General features: G+C 36.1%; 1 protein-coding gene across 1 annotated transcript; it reads left to right on the top strand.

The window, feature by feature from the left end:
• The first annotated feature begins 1,598 nt into the window (after positions 1 to 1,598).
• On the top strand, positions 1,599 to 23,319 carry LOC120426576 (zwei Ig domain protein zig-8). The gene is made up of 7 exons (XM_039591361.2): positions 1,599 to 2,042; positions 11,415 to 11,642; positions 11,730 to 11,968; positions 12,268 to 12,481; positions 17,249 to 17,426; positions 21,423 to 21,559; positions 21,632 to 23,319. Exons 2-7 carry the CDS (start codon positions 11,573 to 11,575, stop codon positions 21,736 to 21,738), a joined length of 945 nt encoding a protein of 314 aa, XP_039447295.1. The 5' UTR covers positions 1,599 to 2,042; positions 11,415 to 11,572; the 3' UTR covers positions 21,739 to 23,319.
• The last annotated feature ends 726 nt before the right edge of the window (positions 23,320 to 24,045 follow it).

Below are 24,045 nucleotides of genomic sequence, written 5' to 3'. Positions count from 1 at the left end.
CTAGAAAACCCTTAAGGTGAAGCCGTCGACTAATTTCAAAGAAAATGGATCATCACTCTAAAAATGCTCTGTATTTAGTTAAATTTCACGAATTTTGGCACCAAAATGAATCAGCATATGCCGGTTGAACCCGTCTTGAAGGCACTGAAGAAATTTTTGATCTGAATGAAATGTGTCCCAAAAATTATATAACTTTGTGATAATGAAATCGTTACCAAAAAGTATCAACACGTGCAGTGTACTATTCTAAACATCTTGTAGAAGTAATTTCGTGAAATCATGGTAATGATGGAAGTCGTCACATATAATACATTTAAAATTTCAATATTTGAAAATATGAATTTCGATTCCAATTTAATGAAATCAATTAAACCCACGAAAAAAATCTATTGGATATTTTACAATAGCTAAAAAAGCCAATTTTTGTTCATTATACTGCAATTATGACTTAAGAAGACTCAGCTCTCCAAACAAAAATGTTATGAAAATTTTACGTAATGTGTATCTGAAGATGGTTTTTAAAATATTATGAACATTTAATTGCCAATATGAAGCATTTGTGATATCTACTGTTTCAGGACCCTCTATAACATCCTTTCAAGACTGAACTATGCCGCGCCATAAGCGGTAGACCGGCAGTTCAATCCCCAGCTTGGATCAACAAAGCTGGTGATCGTTTCCCTTCTTGATTCAATTCGCTTAGTACAATCCAAACTCGTTTCGGATAATTGAAACTTTGGATAATCGAATCACGAAATAAAAACCTTTTTTCGTTGTCATATTTTTAATGGTTGAGCTAAAATGATGATAAATCCAAGACGGCGGCCAAAATAGTGGTGATAACATATTGAAAAATTGCCTTTTTTAATTTAAAAGGCAATCAAACATACAAATCTATCTATAATGGGGAACTCGAATATGATGTTAAAAGTAAGAAAATAAAAAAATACTTAAAAATACGAACTTCGTATAATTAAAACTTGGGATATTCAAGGCTTCGTAATCTGAAAAAAATGATAAAGATTGACTTTTTACATGGTTCAATATCAAAATGATTTTAAAAAAATCTGAAAATGATTTCTATCTATTTTGCTGTTTGATCTGCCAAAATTTATTCAAGCGAGTCGATTTGTTAAAGGTTAGACATCAACGGATCCCTCTGATGGGAAATCAATTCTCTATGTCAAATGTGCCTTCCTTCTTTAACACGTGAATAATTGAATAAGAAAAGTTAAACTCAAATAAGCAAACAATACTTGAGTTTCTGCTCAGCCTCCTGCTACTTCCACTGTGCAACAGCAGCATCCCCTAAATGTATGGTAAGAGTCCTCTCAGCATGTGCTCTCCCACCCACCGCAACAAGAGCAGGCTATGACAACAGAGAGAGAGAGAGCATCCCGCCTCCCTCGGAAGCTTTCGCGCGCGCTCTCGTTCTAGTACTGCAGCGCTCTCCCAGCTTCGGCGTGGAAAGCGCTTTTCTTGTTGCTCTCTCTCTCTCGCGTGCTCTCACGATGGCCTCCTCGGATTGACTGCTGCGACCACCAGCACACATGTGCGCGACATGGTACCACCAGCATAGGGACAAGCTCTTTCTCCAGTATTTAGTGAACGACGGGTCGTCTCAGCCACAGTTTCAAAAGCTCTCCTCCGGTGGTGGACCCGCGGATGTCGATGGTTCTCGGTTCGGTCGTCCTTTTTGCCTTTTTTTTTGTTGTACGCAGTGACTATTACCATAAAAATTGATCACGGACGCTGCGGTATTCAGGAATAGAAGAGAAAGTGTGTTTTCCATACTCGCAAAAAATTGCTGCAAAATTTCCATGCTAATAAGTTACCTATTTTATTATCGTGTGTACCTGTGGGCGCATAATGAAAGTATGAATATAATATTCAAGAATGGAATAAGTGTGTACGATAAGTTGAGTTATTGTTCGAAGAGGGAGAAAAAGCAAGGGTGAATTTCAATGCAAGTGCTCCATGGAGAATAAAGGAATGTCGGATGTGGATTACGCTCGGAATAACTCAAAGTGGAGACGACAAAAGTAAGACTCAATTATATTAGCACACGGCATTGGATAACGAAAAAAACAGAACTCAATTTATTCGAATTCTTACTAAATGAATTGTTCCGTAATTGCCAACAGAAAAAAAACCCGAACCCCCTAGAATAATACGGAACGACGATTTTTCCTCTCTCGCGTTGCCTTCATTTTGTTAAATCACTGTCGACAGCGCTTTAAGCTACCCTGTCAAATGTAAAATGAGATTTTCGCGGAGATTGGGCACAAGAACTGGCACTGGCTTTTCCGGAGGCCAGGCCATCCCAGAAGCGTTGTCAGAAAAAAAAGAAATCCGCGTACCGCGGTTTTCAGTATTACGAGTTTTTTGGGGGAAAATGTTTCACACCGTCCGCGCGGGCTTACGCAATTTAAAGCGCACTTGGGAACGTTGATAAATGGTGATGCTGCGTGTGGCTGGCGAGATAGAAAATTGGTTTTGTGGAATGGTTTCACCGCGGAGTTCGGAGTATTTTTTTTGTCCTTCACGACGACTAGCCCTCGCTAGCGAGGATGTGTCGTCGTCGTCGTCGTGGAAGGATGGTAATTTGTTTCAATTAGGCAAATCTTTGAAAGCTTTCGCCAGTGATGGATTTATCGGGGAAAAGTTGTTGTAAGGAAAAACTGGTTGAAGTCTAGAATGAATGGATCCAGCAAAAATGACAATCGTATCAGCAATTTTTGTCACGCAGCATCACATATATTTTCACCAAAACGACCTTGAAATTTTGTCTAGGAAAATCAGCCAAAAAGAAGCGAGACGAATTTTATTTTATTTCTTTGCAAGCAAAACGATATTAAAAATATTGCGCTTCTATTTTGTTTTCACTTTACAGATTTCCACAAAAAAAAAACAATCTTTCGGTTTGCTTTACAAAACGCAAAAGGAAACAGTCAAGTGTGTCTATTTCAATTTGAGAGAGTGCCGAGTAAAATGCCAAAACCCTTAAAAGCTTTTTACAGATTTTAGTTTTTTTCTCCCTCTTTTCTCTAGAAGTAACCATTTACCAACATTGCCATTATAAGTGACCTTTTGCTGAAGCAAATTTTTGGCAAAAGTATTACGAGAAAGCTTTGTTCGTTAGAAAAGATCACGTTGGATTTTGTTTTAAATTAAAAAAAACGGATTGTTCACATTTGATACAGAATTAATATTGTGGCTAATTGACGCCAACTAATCAAGCGCATGTATGACATATATAGCACTCTTTTAAAAGTAAACATTGGAAATCTAAATAAGGAATCTGATTTCAAACAGGGACACAGTATCAATTATCCTTAACTGGATTTGTACATAAGGGTCTTGTGAAGAACTTCAAATGAATGTGTAAAAAAATTTAAATAGCTGCTTCACTTATTGGATAAATACATGAATAAGCTTTTTGAGAAGCATCATTGGTATAGATTATTCAAAGCCACCATTGCTACCAAAAAGTTTTGTAAATGTATGCTAGAGTGAAATAAATGTTAAATTTGAGTGCCATATGCAAAAACAGCAAGCTGAGAAATTCATCGAATCAATCGAAATTGAGGTCTCGATACCTCTGTTCTCTCTGATACTAAGCTTGCTAGTTTTCCTATTTGAAATATGAGAACACGGAAGCAGTGATCTTTTGGTAGTATCGGGTCCTAAAATGGCAGAAAAAATCATATTTAAATTTTTAAGCCTTATAAAAAATGCAACAGGTATCATAAAATTTAATACGCTATTGTTACAAAAATATTGTAACTATTTACAAAATATTACGGAAGCAGTGATCTTTTGGTAGTATCGGGTCCTAAAATGGCAAAAAAAAATCATATTTAAATTTTTAAGCCTTATAAAAAATGCAACAGGTATCATAAAATTTAATACGCTATTGTTACAAAAATATTGTAATTATTTACAAAATATTAACGAATTTAAAGAAATATTTTTTCCAGAAGTTTTAGATCTTGTTCAGAACAGTGGTCCCAACATTTAAAAGGCATATTTAAAAGCCATTAATTGAAAACGATACTTATTACATGGTAAGGTGATGCCTTCCTACAAGGCGAAATCCAGCCTGAAATCCCAATTTCCAAGCGAAGCGTAAGTTGGTTGATGCATTCCTCACAATAATAAAGTTTTTTTTTTGCTATGATCGAAATGTCCAATCTATAAATGTTCTCTAACTATAACTTCATAAACTCATAACTGTCGATTAATTAACACAAGTGGTCACAGCTTTTGATAGGGTTGTCAGATCTTCAATATATGACGGGTTTCTTACAACAACAACCCCTTTGCAATCTTCGAAACATAGTAAAAAAGTTTTTTTTTTTTTGCGAAACTTTTGAAGTACTTAACATAACTAGCTAATTTTGAATAGAGACTTTGGGAACCCAAAACGGACATTTGCTAAGAACTTGATTCTGAGTCGATAAGAATACCAGGAGCGTGCCCAGGCTCTAACAGAAGAAGGGCACACGCATGGGTCATTTTTTGATCACGGTATTTGTGAATGACCCCTTGGACAAATCTAGAACAAATTTGTGTCGAAGGAGGGGGGGGGGGAGGGGATGGAATTTTCCTCAAAGTTTTTTGGTCATTCATTGATATTATTTTTAAAATCTGAAAATTTGTCTTCCATTTTTTCGATATAAACAGCTAGCCTGAATCGCCCTACATCTATAAATGTATCATTGGTAGAGCGAGGGTAGATCTCTTCCAATATGCTACAGCCTGAGTACCTTTTTTCCGTCGAGCTGATTCACTCAAAATTTTTAGAAATTTAATTTCATCATGACGAGAAGAGCACTTAAAAAAATCTTCGGACTGATTTATATACCACCAGAACTTTTTCCGAGAAATCTTTCTAGTGCGTTTATTTTTATAACTTATTACTTAATAAACCGCAATCGATGGAACTTTTGTTTCGTTGTTTCTTAGATATATGGAAAAAACTAATAGCAAAACAGTTGCTCTGGTATCGATTGAATTTTAAAACACTTTTGTTATTTTCTTTGCCCCTGACTCAAGGCGGTAGCAAAAACACAAAAAAAACATGAAAATTTTGGTATCAATCCAATATTTAAAACGAAACTATTGGCACTCCCAAGTAACCACAAGCACTAAATTGAAGTATTTATTCAGTACTAAATCAGCACTCGAATGCTTTCAAGTAGTAAATAAGCTTTGCGAATGCCTCAAAGTACCAAAACTTTGCAGCATTACAACTGGCATTAAATCACCATTTACGACCTTGAAAATGTGCTTCAAAGCATTTGATGTTTATCAACAAAGTAACCCATCCATACGGGAAACATTTCAGCCAGTCACTTATTGACTTTTATCCTTCTCCCGTTATACTGTTCCAATAAGCGTGCGGGCTAAGGCGCATTTCCCCCAGTGTGGAACAGTTTTATTTTTGCGTGAACTGGGTTCAATTCCCGCTGACTGAAGTGTTTTTTTTTTGTTTATTTTTTTTGTGGAAAACTGTAGCCTGTAATGAAGCCGATTTTTTCAAAAACATATGCCCAGAGCACAACAGACATTATCAAAAGTTCTCTGGTAATTGAATGACTTTTCTCGCAAGCAAAAGGCTGCTTTCCGGAAGTTTGATACACTTTGTGAAATTTTGCCAACCGTGGACCAAGCACTCCTCGGAAAAACAGTTTACGTTAGCCGTTAGCCATTACTTGTCCCTATTAACCCCAAGCCTTCCGTAATTGATTGTACTGTACTTGACTGGATGGCCGCAATTTGCTGAGTGACTTGTCAATAATTTTTGTCCAACAAAATGACAACGGGTTTTTCTCATGAACCAGAAACTCGAAACCGCAGAAAGAAAGTCTTCCTTAATGTTCGATGCATCAACCACATCGATTAAAACTTTCAAAACAAACACTCATTTCAGAATACATCAGTTGGCTGGCGCGCATCCTGGAGATCGACGAGAAAAATGCAAGAATAACATCAAAGTGTCACACTCACACATGAAACGCAACAGGAGAAAAAAACAAAGGAGGCCCACCACCAAGTGTGTGGAGCAGCTAGCTGTCCTTTTTTTCCCCCAGTCTTGACGTCGATAAAGCAGTTTTTTTTGTTCGAGCTTTCGGTGAGGCATTAAATCGGCATCACTGTGCGCCACTTGAAATATTTCTCAAGGGAAAAGTGCTGATTTAATGTTTTGAAGCATTATTTGCTGGTATTAAATGCCAATATAATGCTGATTTAATGCCGCTATTTAGTGCCTCGCGGTTACTTGGGCTACGCCCCCCGGGGCATGGCCTTCCTCTAACGTGGGATTTCTGCTCCAGCGCCTCTGACGAGACAGGAGAAACCGGGACCGACGTTTTACTTCACCATCCGATAGAAGCTCAGTGGATAAGGCGGGAATCGAACCCGCGTCTCATAGCATCATCGGGATCGGCAGCCGAAGCCGCTACCCCTGCGCCACGAGACCCACAATCCAATTGAATCCAATATTTATTTTTTGGAAATAAAGACGCAGATGTTTTTTACAGTCTACAATCATCCCACATATTCGGAACACCCACAAAGTCGGAACACTTTTGTGGTAATTTGTCAATAGGGTGCAAAATGCAACTTTTCTGTCGTCCCTGCTATTTTTAGGACCTTCATTTGGACATTCTCTTGCTATTTCACTAGTAAAAATAGTACTTTTTGAACAAAAAACCTCATTTCAAGACTATTTTATCCAGAGCAGCAAAACACTGCCTCCAGATTGCTTGTTCCATAATTGTGGGATGTTATTGTGCCTCCCACAATTGTGGAACACCTGAATTTAATTGATATTTTCACAAAAAAAGTTATCATTTCATGTTTAAAACATCACTAAGCTTGAGTTTTATTGGTTTCAGAGTGTGAAGTCATTTTTTTGAAAAAAATATGTACTCCTGGAGAGAAAAAAAAGTGTTCCGAATTTGTGGATTTCAAGGGTCAATGTTTTACTTTAAAAACTTTATATAAAACGTAAAAATGTACAGCCGTAAACTGTAAACTGTTCAGAATATGAGGATGACTGTATGTCCCTCGACTCTGATTAAGTTGCATAAAAAGATTAGAAATATCAAGCCCCGGCATAATTTTTAGAATGAAAAACAATTGTGAAATGCATCAAACAATCTAACGGTTGCGTTGAGTTCATTAAATTTCAAAAACAAAACCGAGGAGTTAACAAAATAATTATTATTTTACAGTTAAAGCTTTCTGGCCTTATTGCCCCAGCAGCTGTGGGTTCCCAATGAAAACAAAGAGCTGTCACAATCCCTGCGAAATATGTTGCCATGACACCAGGTGGTGTGTGCGTGTGTGAAACCAACCAAACGGGACCACGTGGCCGCTTCTTACAAATTGAGTTGTTTCCATATATTTTAGATTTATAGTCTATAAAACTGGAGTGTTGGGTGTTTTTTAATAATCCTGTCTCAAGGCGGTTTCAAAAACACCCAAAAACCAAAAACTGGAAATTTGGTTTATTGGACCTTTTCAAAAAAAAAAACCTCCAGAAAAGCAAATAACTCGCATAGGCATTTGGGGGTTGTTAGCTCTGCCGAGCAATGGTGACCCATTTCTACGTAGGCTAGCTGTACGCGAGGTACCTCAGCTTGAACCGACAAGCCCCGCCCTAAAGAACGTTTTATAAAAAGAACGGGCGCACCAAATAGTGGAATCTTCAAGACTAGCTTAAATTTTGGGAGTTGTCCGATTTGCTAAACTTGCGATCCGCTGAACCTCCATCAACAAACTTGAAACAGCCAATCTTATCACCTTATCCGTTGTCCGTGGAAGTGTACCGGATGTAGATCGCCATCTGCTGATAAATTGCCGCTGCTGCTTGAATCCGGGTGTCAGATTTGATTTCTGCAACAGGCTCGAGCTGACACCATACTCCTTTTCAGAAAATCCAGTAGGTTGTGCTCCTAATTTTTCGCTGGAAATCACTACTGAACCACATTTCCTTAACCACAATTTTTTTCCTCGGATATCGCCAACATTTTGAAAGAAAATTTCACCGATTTTTTTTTTTTTTTGAATACAAGAAAAAAACGAAGAGCGAAATTTAAAAACGTCATCTCGCACGCACGGCTTGCTTCGATCTTTTTCTGTGGGCTTGACACAAGGTGGTCAGCCAAAAAATCCAGTGAGGGAGCGTTATTACGTAACGCAGCTGGGGGGAGGGGGCGAAGGCTGTGTTACGCTCCATACAAAATCCTTTTTTACGTTACGTAATAAAAGAACGCTCCCTTATAAGTCGCATTAAAAACAATCAACATTTGTGGCACCCAGAGCTCAGCAGGGGTTTGAATGTCTTGATTGTAGTTCCCATCTAAATGTTTTTTTGATGTTTGTTGGTCAACATGAACTTTGAACAATGTTTATAACCGCCTTATTGTGACTTGGGTTTTTTTTTGTAATATGATGATGAGATGATGAGGGACCGTCAGTGGGGGTGACATTGGGTCTGGGAGTGAGCTTGAGTCAAAGTGATTTTTCACGGATTTTACCATTTCTCAGGTTCTTCTCAATGAAACTGTATTCTGTTAAAAGGGTTGTGTAGGGGACATCTTAAGATGACTTCGCTGAAAAAATCTCGTTCCTAGAACAAATCTTGTTATTTTGGAAGCTAGGGTACGTTTTTGGCCAAAAATGACCTCTCGAAAAATCATTTTTCTAATATTTTTGTTAGAATTGCTCGAAAAATACCGTAAACCGGGGTGACATTGATCGGATTTCAATTTGTTTTTGAAATATTTTCCAACAGATATGGTTTTTCTCAAGATTATTAGTTTTAAAACATGTACTGGGGTAGGCCACACAAAGTCCATGTACTTTTTTGTAAAAAAAGTTTATTCAATAGTGTTTAGAAAAATAGTTACGTTAAAAATTCTTAAATTAATTTCCGGGGTGACTTTGATAGTCATAGTGTTTCTTGTTAAAATCATATTTTAGATGTTCAAAATTTATTTGTTCGTTAAATGTGCCATTATTTAAGTAGCTGATATAGTTTTTGAGAAAAAAAAACAATGTTTGTATTTAGTTAACTAAGTTTATAAGCTTTTTAACATAAGCATAAGCATAAGCATAAGCATAGGTGCCCACCCGCAGTTGCTACTCCGTTATTGACCAGGACCTCCAGAAGTTACATCCACGAGCCGTGGAAGATGAGTGGGTGCTATCTTTCCTCGCTTCGCAACTTCTCAAAGGCCCCTATCATGCTGATCAATACCGGCGCCGGCCACGACCAGTGGTAGGGTCACGGGGAAGTGGATGGGAATGTTAGTCCGATACTTGAGTGATAGAGACCGCCCAATCGACTGCTTCTCCGACAAAGTATCACATGAGTTTTGAGGGGGTTAGTAGATGGGTATGAGGTCAGGATTCACGAGTGGCAGTGATGTGACCATGAGCATTTTGTTTATCGGTTGAAAAATTTAAATCTTAGGCAGCCGGCTGCGGAAAGACAAATAATTGATTAATTAAAAAGTTTTTTAATCGAACGCGTGCCAACCGAGCAGTAGTGCTATGGGCTGGACTTATCAGTATATTTTTACTGTTTGTACAATTTAGATAACGCGAGCAAATTTCAAAAATAGTAAATAAAAGACGCTTTACTCTTCATAAAATCGATAATTTGATGAGTTAATACTAAAACTGCCAGTTGAAATAAATTATTACGAACAACGAATATAAACGAAAAAAAAACAGGACACCACGTAACCGATTGTAATGAAATCAAAACAATAACTTAAGCGAACTAAACCGGTGGCGTGCCTTCCAATCAACGAAGTTAAAAGAAGGACTAATGAAAAATAAAATATCAAAAGGCTCCGAAAAAAAATGTTGCAGAGTAACCGCGCGGTCCCGCTACTCACAACCGAATAAAAAAAATCAAAAACGCGCGCTAATCGTCTATCCTAAATGTCAGCGTGTCTTTCGATAAACGATTCTATAGAAATGAGTTTTTCACCGTGATCCGCCAGTATACAAATAATACAAAATAGTTTAGTGAATAAAGTTTAAATTATCTAAAACGTTCATTTTTAACAAAATACAAACAAATTTTTGGTAAAATTGTTAAAATATTGGAATTTTGCCTGAAATTTGTTAAAACTAGTTTTGTTTTTGAAATTATCGATTTATATTGCATTTAAAACTGAATTCAAAGCACAAATCACAAATTTTCACATTTTACATGAAATTTGTTCAACTAAAATTGCCTATAAATTTGGAGATTTTTTTTAAATTGTGTTTCAAAAACACATATTATTTATTATTTACAAACTTATTTAACCTTCTCCTAGTAGAAAATTGTCAAAAGAATCCGAAAATGCATTCCGTTTCCCGATTCAAAATCGTGTTCATTGAAAAAATCATGACACTTTGAGAAGTTAAAAATAATGACTTTCATCGACATTTTCTTAACTATAGTAAACTAACTTTTTAAACTATTCAAAATTTTATGAAAAGTTCTTTTTGAGGTACTTTGAACACTTTTCTACCATGGTCAGTATGATTCCATAGCATTCCGCACGGATTAAATTGGTACTCTTCATTTTGCGGAAAAATCTCAAACCTATCAAAGTCTCCCCGGCTATCAAAGTCACCCCGTTTTACGGTACCCAAAAGTTAGAAAATCTCTACTTCAAACATTGTAGCATGTCAATACGATTCCCTCGAACAAGAAACACTGTTGGATGACTTGTTTTTAACCATATCGTTGTATTTGAGCAACATAAGGGGTGAGATTGGATCAATTTTCAAACTATTGGCATTTAAAGTAGTGTTCATCAAAATCCACCATATTTAGGGGAAATGTTAGTAAACTCTCTAAGAACAAATCTACGTTGAAAGATTGTCGATGTTATTTAAATTGTTTTTGTTTTTAAGAAATTACGAGAGGTGTATCGTTTTTTGACCCATAGTCACCCCCACTGACGGTATGATACATTTATACAAGCGGTGTGAATTTGAAGAAAACTATTTTTTAAGGATTGAGTTTATCATTCTCAAAATTTGAAGCAATTATTGTTTTGAATGCTTAACCTTTTGATCACTTCAACACTATTGTTTATTAAGCATTTTAAATGCTTCAAAAATAAACATTTTCGGTCAACCACCATATAAAGGAATGAAAACTTGCCCAGCCACACACCACCAACGTGTAAACCTCCGTTGAAAACATGCAAATTCACGCAAATGATCCAGTAAAAATGTACATTAATTATTGCGGTGAATCGTTTCGTGCGCGCTCAGGAAACCATCTTTTTGACCCGCCCACAAATATTTATGAGCCAACACTAAAATAAAACAAATGCTCAAATCAAGACAAACGACTCAGAAAAGTGTGTATTCTAACCCTTTGCCCACAGGTAGTGACCTGGATGCTGCTGCCTTGTGCGAATAAAAATGCGAATTAATCGCGATTGCCGTTGTCGTACCCAAATGAGAGTAATTGCCGACGACGACGCATTACAATAAAACGATTGATAATAAAACTCAGCACGAGAGCACACCATAAAATGCTGCTATGAAGCAGTCAGCGTTCCGAATTATACTAACCCTTGTCTCGCTGAACCACGTCACCGGAACCATTCAAGGTACTTTTGTTTTTTTTTTCGGTTTATTTAAAAGGTTGAACATTTTGAAGATGATTCTTTGTTGGTTTTTTCCCTCTCCCCTCACAGTCGGCAAAATCGGCCCAAATGAGAACTCGTTCAAAACGCTGCCGCGACACTTTTGGCAAGAAATTTCCTCCCCCTACACGGACCTGCCGGATGACGACTTCGAGGAGGAATCGGAGGAGAGCACCACCCACGATCCGTACCCGTTCTTTGACGATTCCAACATGACGGCCAACGTCACGACCCAGCTTGGAAACGACGTGTATCTGCACTGCCGCGTGAACGATCTACGCGAGCGCACGGTATGTGAGGTGGGGTGGTTTGTACCGTAGGCTGGAGTTGATTGTTCGGAATCAGCTTGAATCATCGTGCGTCTCCATTGGCACTCTTTTCAAAGCAATTTAATTAAATAAAGCAATTATCTTTTTTGCCCCCCCGAACTCTCCAGCCTACGGTATTCAATTAGAAAGCATCATTAAGCCTCAATGTCGGGCTCATTTGCATCTCTCCGGTGCGTTGGCATTTTCGGGCGCACTTTGCCATTTTAGCAAATTACCCCAACCCCAAACTCCCTACCGTAACCGTAACCCCATACTTGCAGGTGTCCTGGGTGCGCCGGAAAGGTGACGAAATTCATCTCATCACGGTCGGGCGCCATACCTACAGCAGCGATTCGCGGTACTCGCTCCAGTACGAGGCGCCCAACGATTGGCAACTGCTGATTCAGTATGCAAACGAGCGCGACGAGGGCCACTACGAGTGCCAGATTTCGTCCTACCCGCCGCTCGTCTATCTGGTCTATCTGATCGTTGTCGGTAAGTTCCTACATGGGGGAAGGGAGGTAAGAGAGAACAACAGAGAGGGGATATTATATGATTTCTTGTGGTGAGTTAAACTCACACCACTTCGTAAAGCCAAACCACTTTGGGCAGCTCTCTGGGAAAGAGCATGTTTTTCAATTATCAAATGCTCAATTATTTCGAGAATTATTTCAGGAAGGTTAAATCTTAGCGATTTTCACGAATTTCTAGGGGGAGAGGGGGTAGTATGCACCCCCTGCTTTTCTCGGTATTTGGAAGAATTTTCCGAGGGAAAATCATAGAAATTGGAGGCTTAACGCTAGACAAATTTGAGCATCGTGGTATAAAAACAGCTTAAGTTATTTGCAAAACTTTAAAATGTTGTGTTTTGATCTAATTTTCATTGAACTTTCATTATGATTTTTGGACAATATAAAAAGCATTTATTGTTATTGTAAGTGTTGAGGTATATAGTTTTTGCCATAATCTTCATTATTGTGTAGATAGATGAGTCCAAAAACATCAAAAAATGCATTTTTAATTAAATTTTCTGCAAAAAGCGTGGTCGGGGCAAAATGCACCGCTGTGAAGCTCCTTTGTAAAAACAGCGGTGTCATCTAGTGGTGACTAGTGAAAACTGCTTTTAGCCGGTGCATTTTGCCCCGACGATGCATATTACCCCGCATTGTTGTTTGAAATAAGTCAAAATATTTTTAGAAATCTATTTTTTTAACAATTTTGAGGTTTTTAAAGACTTTTTTCACTTGGATGACGTTGAATAATAGTTATTTATGAACATCTAACGAAATTCTTTCACAGAAATGCTGTTATGGTTGAGAAATCACAGTTTTCCCTTAGGGGGTGCATATTACCCCCTGTCCCCCTAACTTCTTCTGTGTTGTATTCTTGCATCCAAAGGTACATTCAGCAGAAATCCTCGAAACCCGCGCCGCGAAAATTGAGAAGATTTTAAACCACCTAGTAATTTTAAATTGATATCAATTCGTCGCCGTCGTGCTAACTTGTCGTACGTGCAAAATTGAGGCCAAATTGAGTTAAGAACGCCATTTAGTGCAGCTCACAATGCCTCACCTTTTGACCTTCACAGATCCCCAAAATTCGATTTCAATCCTGAGATATTCAACGAAATCCGAAAAAACTCCGTGCATTTTTGTCACTTTACATATGAAAGTAGTTTCAATCTTGTCGTGCTATCTTGTCACTCACTGAAAATTGATGTAAGTGCGACAACTGGCCAAAGGGATTTCGGGTCAGAACGCGTTTGACGCACGTAACACGTACTTAAGTTAACTCCAGCAACCAACTTCAACCGAACTTCGTACAATGCACAGAATGGTCATTGGTCAGCCAAATAAAACGTGTTTGTTATTGTTTACATTGCGTGCTAAAGTTTTTGTTTATTTAAGGTCAAACATTAAAACGCGTTTTTCTAGGATCGTCGAAATAGCGGGTGTTTCAAAAATAATTGTGTTGGAAATCCAAATTATTTGTATTTTTATTCAAGTAGAGCTATTTTTACTTATTACAATTTTCGAATCGCGATCGGGAAAGATGCAAAACTTTGGAAATAATATATTTTCAAAATTTGATTTACATGGCAAATCAGAAAAACTTTTCTTGAAATTTAATGGTGTTTGTGTCATAAATCGATGCCGGGAATCCTAGAAAGCTTAGTACTCGCTGGGATTCCTATCTAGACACACAGAAAAAAAGTTTAATTCTGGAAGGTTGAATATTTGGTTGGTTAAAAAAGTGTAGGAATGTGAACCTGATGAAAATTCATCAGAAACTGATGAATATTCACCAATGTAATATTACAATTTTTTTGATACAATATCTGTCATCATCTGTCATCATTTTTTTCTGTGTAGTACAAGAGAGTACACGGGCATCGAAATGCTGAGAAAAAAAAATATAACCTAATTATAACTTTGCAACCTATGCGAATCCTAAAGAACAAAGGATCTACAGTAGTTGTTCGGTAACTGGGCGCTGTTTAACTGGGCTGCTTTTTAACTGGGCCGCAGCCCAGTTGAAAAGCAGACAAACGTCAAAAAACCAAATCAAAACAAAATGACCGAGAACCTCATGCAAAAAGTCGTTTTCAAAAAATGTCGTTTTCAAAAAATATTAAAACTTTTTCGAACATTTATTCAATTTTAAGTCACAATTATAGAAATATGAACAGTGGGATTGTAAATTAATTTGAGTAATTTTTATTTTAAAGTTTTATCAGGAAAATGTTATGCATCGGTGGTCCCCTCGCAATTTTCTATTCAGCCCAGTTGGCGAGCAGCATTCGGTGACTGGGCTACATTCTCAGCCCAGTTACCGAACAACTACTGTAATGGTCAACTGAAATGTTCCCTAAACTCATTCATTCGTTTTTTTTTTTATTCCATTTAGGCTGTTGCAAATATTTCCTAAAGTTTATATCCCTGTGACCAAAGCCAGAAGGACAATAAAAGAATAAAAATAATTAAAAGCCGTGCTTAAAAAAATTTATTGGAAAAAGTATTTCAAATTTACTTTAAACCAGCCCAGTTGTAGTGCATTTCTTAGTTTCCAAATTCTTTAAGCATAGAAATGCGCCCTAATATTATTATTAACGCTTTAAAATGCATTTCAAATCGTTTTCAGGTGATTGGACTTTCCATTTTAAAAAAATAAGTTTTTTGACATAACTTATTTCTTCACTGAGCACTAACATTTGGCCAACATGGTCAGTCGGCAAAATTGTAAATTGAACATTCAAACAGATGCTAAAAAGATATTTGGCTGCTTTTCATATAAAAATTAAATATAAAATTTCAAATTTCTGTATCTTTTGAAGGATTTTTTAAGCCGTTTGGTGTTTTCGGCAAAGTTGAAAACATGCTGATATTAAAAATCAAATTTTTGTCAATAAAAATATCAGAAAATAACACTCTTTTATATCAAATTATATTTAAGGGGACATAAAATATTTTTTTATGCAAAATTCTAGAAAAGGGCAACAAATTTTAACCATGTGACATTTTTTTAAATAATTGCAATTTAAAAAAACTCTAAAAATGTCAAAACATACTGAAACTTCATTTTTGATGTAAAAATTGCAATCAAAATGTACCTCAGTGAAATTTGGATAAAGTTAATCGTTTTCAAGTTATAGACATGTTTAGCCAACACTTTTAAAAAGTCGCATTTGCAGTTACTCAATTTAAAAAAGTTGCCCTTTTTTAGAAAAAAGTATATCTATTAAAACTGAGAAAGTTTTCTCAATTTTTCTTGCTTGATATTTCTTGATAGGGACTTTTGTTGCTGAGATAGGGCCATGCAAAGATTCAAACACAGGAAAAATTAAATTTTCTCAGTTTTGCCCAATTAGCCCTAGTTTTTTGACCTCGGGAACTATGGATCCGTAGGATTGATGAAAATTTACAATAATGATAGATGCAATTTTATAATCAAGCATAACTATAAAAAAGTTAATGTTGGGTTGGGTTATAAAATCTCTAAAAAAAACTATTTTTTAGCGCTGCAAAGCGTATCCACCGACAGACGGCAATGGCTTTCGTGGCACGCTCCTTAGAACTTTTCTGGAATAACATTTGAATATGGCGTATCTCTTAAAAAAGTTTTTCAAGTAAATGATTTTGGAAGGGTTATTTTATGGTTTGAAACCGAAATAAGGCAAAAACTATATTATTTCAAAACATTCGCCATTTTCAAATGTTTGACAAGATAATATTGAACGCCACCATCTTAGGGAGCGTTCATTTATCACGTAACGCAGTTGGGGGCAGGGTGTTCACAAACGTGCTACGTTCCATATATAAATTTTGAAATTAAAATATTGTTACGAGGGGGGAGGGGTACAAAAACCCATTTTTTTGCATAACGAGACCAAACATATTATATCACTGCAGGAAAACGCATTATAGACTGTTTTGAGTTAATTTGATTTGCAATCTGATAAAAATTTAGAAGTTTTTTGAAAACTTTTTTTTTGTTCCTTGATTTTTGGGACTAATTTTGAGGAGGTGGCATGTGCAAAGTGAAACAAAATAATTTAATTTTGCATCTGGTACCTAGTTATGTATCTGGCATAGAAGATGTACTAATTATAATTCCAATAATTCAATTTTAATTAATACATCTATTATGTCAGAAAAAAATTATCCTACTCTGATTAAACGTCAGCATCAAAATGTTCCAACCTTAATGATTTTATGTGAACGTCCTTATGAACGACCAGTAGCTGGAAAGTTTTATCTTTCTTAGATTTTATTTTTGTTCGGTGAAATACGTGGCGTCCACATCAAACTATCCAAGTGGAAAGCGATTTAAGTTGACGCATGATGTTGGCTTGACAAACAACTTTTTTGATAAACGGAAAGTATGATAAAAAGATGTGAAGATGTTTTTTTCTAGAAACTGCCATAATTCCATCAAGATGCGTGCGGCGATGGAAATTAACGAAAAGGCTATTATGAACGAATTAAAAAATGTAAACCCTTTAAAAAAATCCGGAAATAAGTTTCAAAATCCCTCAGCACGGTCCTGTACAGCAAACCAAAAACCACACCTCCTGCACCGCATAATGGAGGAGCAATCTCGTAAACAGCCATAAACCTTCCCGATTTGTATGATAGCAAATGTGAGAGTGTGTAAGCACGTAAGGATCTTCAAGAGAGTTGGGGGAGGAGGAAAACAGTGATTAAACAAAGATTTTCACACACAACCCACGCCCTCATTCGTTTTTTCCCCCACCTTCCGCAGTTCCCAGGGTGGAGATTGTCGACGAGCGGGGAGTTGCAACGGTGGATAAGTTCTACAAAGCCGGCAGTACGATCGAGCTGAAATGTATCATCAGCAAGGTGCCCCAGCCCACCAGTTACGTGACGTGGAAGCACGGCATGAGGATGCTGAATTATGACACCAGCCGGGGCGGAATAAGGTAATTAATTTATAGAAGTTCATTAAATCAATTTCAAGCTTTGATTCAACCAACGCGGCGGACTCTAATGTGACATGTATCCCGGTCTCCACTGAATTAGATGGTGTGGCTCACTTATTATATTCCCACTGAGGGTGAAAACTTTATAATTAGATCCTTTTCACCACCGTTTTGAAAAGGGCCCGGAAGGATGGGGGGGGGGACAATCACACCGACACACAGCTCCACTTGGCCAGGGATGGATGATTCTTATGAATGGCCTCCGGATTGCCCGCGGGGAAGAGGGGGGTGGCCTGAAAAATGAATACACTGTTGTATAGACACTGTGATGTTGGAGAATTTTTTTTCTTCCGACATTGTGGAAAGGGAGAATAAATTCCTCCCCCAGCAGTCAGTCCGAATTCCGGAGATGCCTATAAACCAAACAATACAGTTTAAATTACAGTATGCAGAATTAAATTGCGGCCTAATTGCCTGGGAGAGGGAAAAAGAAACTCTTGATAGGGATCGTCTGATTTTTATTTAAATTTCCAGCAAATTAATCACTGTTGCACACTCAGTTGTTCAGATTGGTTGAGACTTGTTTACCGCTCTCGGAATGACTAATGCATTTACTGGACTGGCTCCAGAGCACCACACGGAAGAGACAGGAGGACAAACAAAACTCGACAAAACAGTCCGGTTCATAAACATAGCCCAGCCAGCCAGGCAGGCAGGCAGTCAGCCAACTTCGGGACAAACGGAAGGAAGAGATGATAATCAGTGCGGCGATGCGATGCAGATAAATTACAACTGCCAGGCAGCAGAGATAATGTTACAGGAAAATGCAAATCAGCTTCGGAGAAGAAAGTATGCCACCCGAAGTTTCCAATTCAACGAACTCAAGCTAGGTGGTGGCATTTGGGAGAGCATGGTGTCGATTCGAAATGTCAATAACAAAAAATCTAACTTTTCTTTGAAAATTTGGTGAAATTCATAAATTTAAGAGAGTTTAGATTATCAAAATTCCTAAGAATGATTCGAAAAAAAAAATAAACTTCTTGACAGAGACTTATGCCACCAAATCGTTATCCATTTAGCAAACTTGAAACAAGATTTATTTGTAAGTAAAAGTTATTCAATTCATCTGTAGTTAAGGTGCTTACTATTACCCATTAAATTTAACTGTATGCATTGTGTTTTTTACTGCTTCTGTCAGGAGAAATTTAAATCATTTCAGATTTAAGATTTCTTTTTTATTGACCCGCAAATCTTATTTATCTTTACCCATACAAGTAAGTCTCCACACAATTTTGGAATCTTAAAAAAAATCATTTCGTTTCGTTCGTTTTGGTGTCTTCGGCAAAATTGTAGATATTTATGAAGACTTCAGAAAAAATAGGCACGCGAAAAAAAATAGCGTCGAGCTTAACATCTCAAACGAGCCAAATATTGAATCAAGATTTACATTTCGCTTTTGAGATGTACACCTTGATTCAACAATTTTCTAGATATTTTTTTCAGAGGGATCAGAAAATTTCAGAAATGTTTCATTTTTTGAAATTAAAATTTTCTACCGGTAGTTGCAATAAGACAATATGGAGCTGTTAGGGTGAAACCATTAAAACTTCAATTTGCCTGTTTGTTTTCCCTTAATCCTCTGTTTAAGTGTTTTATGAAATTTTCTTAACTTTTAGAAAACACTACGACCACTCATGGGCGCTGTTTTACGAAAAACTTCTTTTGAAAAAAAAATCAGCTTTTTCTTCTCTATGGCTCAAAAGTTGTCCGTTTTTTGATATCTCGTGACGGAGGGGCGGTACGACCCCTTTCATTTTTTAACATGCGAAAAAAAAGGGGTTTTTAATAATTTGCAGCCTGAAACGGCGATGAGATAGAAATTTGGTGTCAAAGGGACTTTTATGTGAAATTGTACGCCCGATTTGATGGCATACTCAAAATTCAGAAAAATTATATTTTTCATCAAAAAAAACACTAAAAAAGTTTTAAAAACTCTGCCATTTTCCGTTACTTAATTGTATTTTTTTGAACATGTCATTTTAAGGGAAATTTAATGTTCTTTTCGAATCTACATTAACCCGGAAGATTTTTTTATTATTTAGAACAAAAAAAATCATTTTAAAATTTCGTGTTTTTTCTAACTTTGCAGGATTATTTTTTAGAGTGTAACAATATTCTACAAAGTAGTAGTTCAACAATATTCTACAAAGTAGTAGTTCATTAAAAAGAGCGAACGAACCATGACTCAAAAAAAGAACCGCGGTTCTTTTTCAATTACCGGTCTTTTGAAGGAATCATTCCAATATAGAATAATTTTTAAACTTGTTATAAATATAATTTATTGAATTTCCAACCAATTGCAGTGTTAAATTTGTTTTTTAAAATTGAAAATACAATTTCAAATACTTCAATTTCAATGCAAATAAAAAAATAATCCCAACATTGTCACTTGGTGTACTTTTTCAAGTACTTTAGGATAAAAAAGGCAGGTTAACGAGGGGCTATTTCCCGACATTTTCAGAGCTGAATCGTCATATTTCATTGGGGTGTCTATAGCAACTTTCTCATCAATATATATTGAAAGACTTTCAATATTTGAAAACCACTTAATAGTTTTCAAGCTCATGTTTTCAGTTTCCTATTTTTTTTATATATTTTTTTAATTCCATAAGTAAATGATTTTCTTAACAAAATGAAGAAACTTTCAAAAGTACTAATCGTACATTAAAGTATTACCCGAATACAAATTTGAGCGTTTCAAATTGCTTAACTTGTAAAATATTACCAAAAATTTAATAAAAAGATTAGAAATTTTGAAAAAAAAAATTAATCCTCTTGCCCGAATAAACTTTAGCGTTTACAGACTTTATTGATCAAATCAGAGTGTAGAAAAGAATTAACAGAATATTTTCTTTAAATAAAATATCAGCATTATTTCAAATTTGGCAGAAAAAAACGAATTTTGAAAATTAATAGCAATTTACCAAAATCCTAGATTGAAGTTTGGATGCCAATCAATCATTCGAACGTTTCGGTTTGAGTAGAAATGTTGACATAGATATCAAAGGTTTTCAATGGCATTTTCTCATGTTTTGCTTTTTTTTCAAATGATTTATATGATTCAATGTGAAAAAGCTTTAAAAATCTCACCACTCCTAAAAAATATCCATTTCATCCATGTTTTGAAAAAGAGCGAAAGAGCCGTTCAAAAGAGCGGCTCTTTTCAATGAGCGAACGAAAAAGAGCTGTTTTGCCCACCTCTAATCTTTACCCATACAAGTCTCTAAATTTTGGCATCTTAAAAAAATCATTATCTTTCGAAGGAATTTTCGGATCGATTTGGTGTATTTAGCTAAATTAGATATTTATGAAGACTTTAGAAAAATAGGTACGTTCAAAAATTTCCGAAACATTTTTTTTCGGAGGGATCGGAAAATTTCTCAAATGTTTCATTTTATGACATTCTAGTTTTCTACAGGTACCGCCGGGGTGACATTGGGTCATACAAATTTCAGCATTTTTGAATGTCCCAATGTCACCCCAGACCCAATGTCACTCCTGATGACGGTAGTTGTTAAAATATTGGTATAAGACAAAAGGGAGTTGTTAGGGTGAATCCATTAAAACTTCAAACTTCCTGTTTGTTTTTCCTCTTTATCTCAGTCTTTTAAGAAATTTTCTTAACTTTTAGAAAACAATATGGTCACTCATAGGCACTGTTTTAAAATATCGAAAAACTGCTTTTTTGTGAATTTATACTTTAAGTGGCCGTATCTCAAAAACGGAGCAATCAATAAAAAAAATTCTGGAAATTGAATCTTCATTTGAGAAACTCCAGCTATTTCTCTATGGCTCAAAAGTTGCTGATTTTCGTCCATAAAACCAACAAGGCCAAACAAGGTCTGTTTCCCATATCAAGTAGATCACTAAACCAGTGAAAACAAACATTTTACAAAATTTTCATGCAAATTTCATAACCTATCACATTCATTTCAGCGTCAAAACCGACCTGCTGATCGGCGGAGCCATGAGCCGGCTGTACATCGCAAACGCCAACCGTTACGATTCCGGAAATTACACGTGCGCACTGGCGGACATCGCCCAAGCGACCGTATCGGTGCACGTGCTCAATGGTAATTTGGCGTGAAATAATTTTAAAAACAGAATGCATTTCCTTAACAAAAAAAAAACATACTTTTTCGCAGGTGAAAATCCGGCCGCGATGCAACACGGTGGGGGCGTCAAATGGGGTCCGTTGAGCAGCACTTTGGTGATTCTACTCCTGGTGGTGGCCACCTGTGCCAACCGGTGACTATAGATACTGTTGTCCCTCATGGCCACACTATTAGGCACAAATCATTCGCTCTGAAGTCATTCATCACTGTGTAAAGTGTGTTAGTTCCACTACCAAAGACTATATTGTGCAAACCAATAGAAGCAAAATGAGATAAAGCAAAAGTAAAACACTACAACATAACTGTAACTTACCAACGTATTTATCCGAGAGGGTATGAAACAAACAAACCTACGATTAATGGCAGACGACACTTGTACTAATTGAACAAAAATAAGATTACAAAAAAAAGGTTGTGTAGAGCAGCAGCGTTAGACTTTTTTTCGGTGTATCTTTCCTACACACACAAACACACAAAAGCATATAATATCCGCATGTAAACTAATACTAGCCCTTTCTTTGTCCTTAGCTACACTAATCGATGGGCAATTCGTCTAAAGTAATCTGTTTGTCCATGCACTAGTGCAAAGTCGTTTGTTTTAGGGAACAAAGCAATAACTCAAAATTACTTCACAAACTAATGTATACTTCTTGTACTATCCGCCTAAAACAAACCATCAGTGCACCAAAATTTCCCATTTTCAGCATCACAAAAGTTGTATAAAAAAAAGAAAGAAAATCCGATTCCAGGCATCATCAAAAAGTCATTCCAAATCAATTATCTTACGAAAAAAAACATTATAAATTTAAAACAATGAAAATCAAATTGAAATTCGTATATTGTGGATCCAATCTAGATAGTACATTTTTTACGAAAATTTTAATCGTGCATTAACTATTCCTTGTGTAATATTATCTCAAGAATAAAAAAAACACAAAACGTCGTGTAAAACAAGTCCAGCCAAATTGGAGCAAGTTTAAAAACAACTTTATTTGGCGACAAATTTGAACCAGAGCCCCAGAGAGTGAGATAGAAAACGGAAAATAGAAAATGTGTCCCATATCAATACTTTTCCGAACCTTTTCCTAAACCGCAAACTAACAGTGTTCCGCACACGCAAAACGGTCAAGATGGAATTTATTTACTGTGTTTCAACGATGACGAATCGAACCGCATCACACACAAAAGAAGAAAATAAACACGTTTGTAGTTTCCATAGCGTAGAATGAAATTCTACACAGTGATTCTATAGTAAAAATTTTGAAGGAAATCTTTATATACCAAAAAAACGAACAAGAAGAAGAAGAGGGAAAAAAACCAGTACGAGGCGCTTAAAACAGCAAAAGATGAGTGAAATTAATAGTGAGTAAAACCAAAACATAAAACAAATGTTGATTTTGAAAACCAGCATTATTAAACTATAAAACGTATAATTCTATATAAGTGTACTGCGCATCAAATTCAAATATATTGGGATGACTGTTCGCCACCGCTGTGGATAGTCTTTTATGTTGTACCCAGGAAATTGTGAGTGATATAAGCTTTTATATCAACGACTCGTTATCAGTGGAATTAAAAAAAAAAGAATAATACAGAAAAAAACAAAGACACTTGTAGCTAATTCAATGACTAGCAATATGAAGAAGAACCAACAAAAAAAAAACAATTTAATCTTTCCAGCTGTTGAGATATAAAAGTAGAACCAGTAATAATAATAACACGCCCAATATGTTACAAACAAAATGGAGAATTTTATGCGCATGCAGAATGGTGTTGTGAACGATTATTTCAGAATATTTATTTTACGATCTCTGATAGATAAAGGAATATGCATTTTTATAACCACATATATAAATATACAGTTCAAACAAGTAAAATACAAAAACCCGTACTTAGAGGTAGAGAGGTGAATTTTATATTCATTTTATAATTGAATAATAACAAAACAAACTTATCAACTGATATGTAAAATGATGGTTGTGGTCAAAGCTATATGATTAAATATAAATCATTCATATGGACATAGATATATCAAAGATACAGCAAACATAATATATGAATAAATAGTCGACGAAAAAATTTCATGCGTGTTTAATTGGTATAATATCACATCTCAATGAATGAACATTTTCTTCCTTAAGTGAAAAATTGATTTTCCGACAAATGGAGAGTTATTCAAATAGAAAGGGGAAACTTATGGTTTGGTGTTTTCTGAGGGCTTGAAAACGCCGAAGGTTACATTCTATTGGAAAGTTACCTTAGATATTTAGTTGAAATGACTAAAACGACCAAAATAACCAAAATTACAAAAACGACCAAAACAAGCAAATTGCCCAAAACGATCAAACTGACCAAAACGACCAAATCGAGGAAAATAACCAAAACGATCAAAATGACCAAAATGACCAAACCAAAACGATCAAAATGACCAAAATGCCCAAAAC

Source organism: Culex pipiens, chromosome 3 (assembly GCF_016801865.2).
Source record: "Culex pipiens pallens isolate TS chromosome 3, TS_CPP_V2, whole genome shotgun sequence".
NCBI lineage: Eukaryota > Metazoa > Arthropoda > Insecta > Diptera > Culicidae > Culex > Culex pipiens.
Note: the sequence above shows the minus strand (reverse complement) of the source record. Positions and strands in the feature narration are given on the sequence as shown.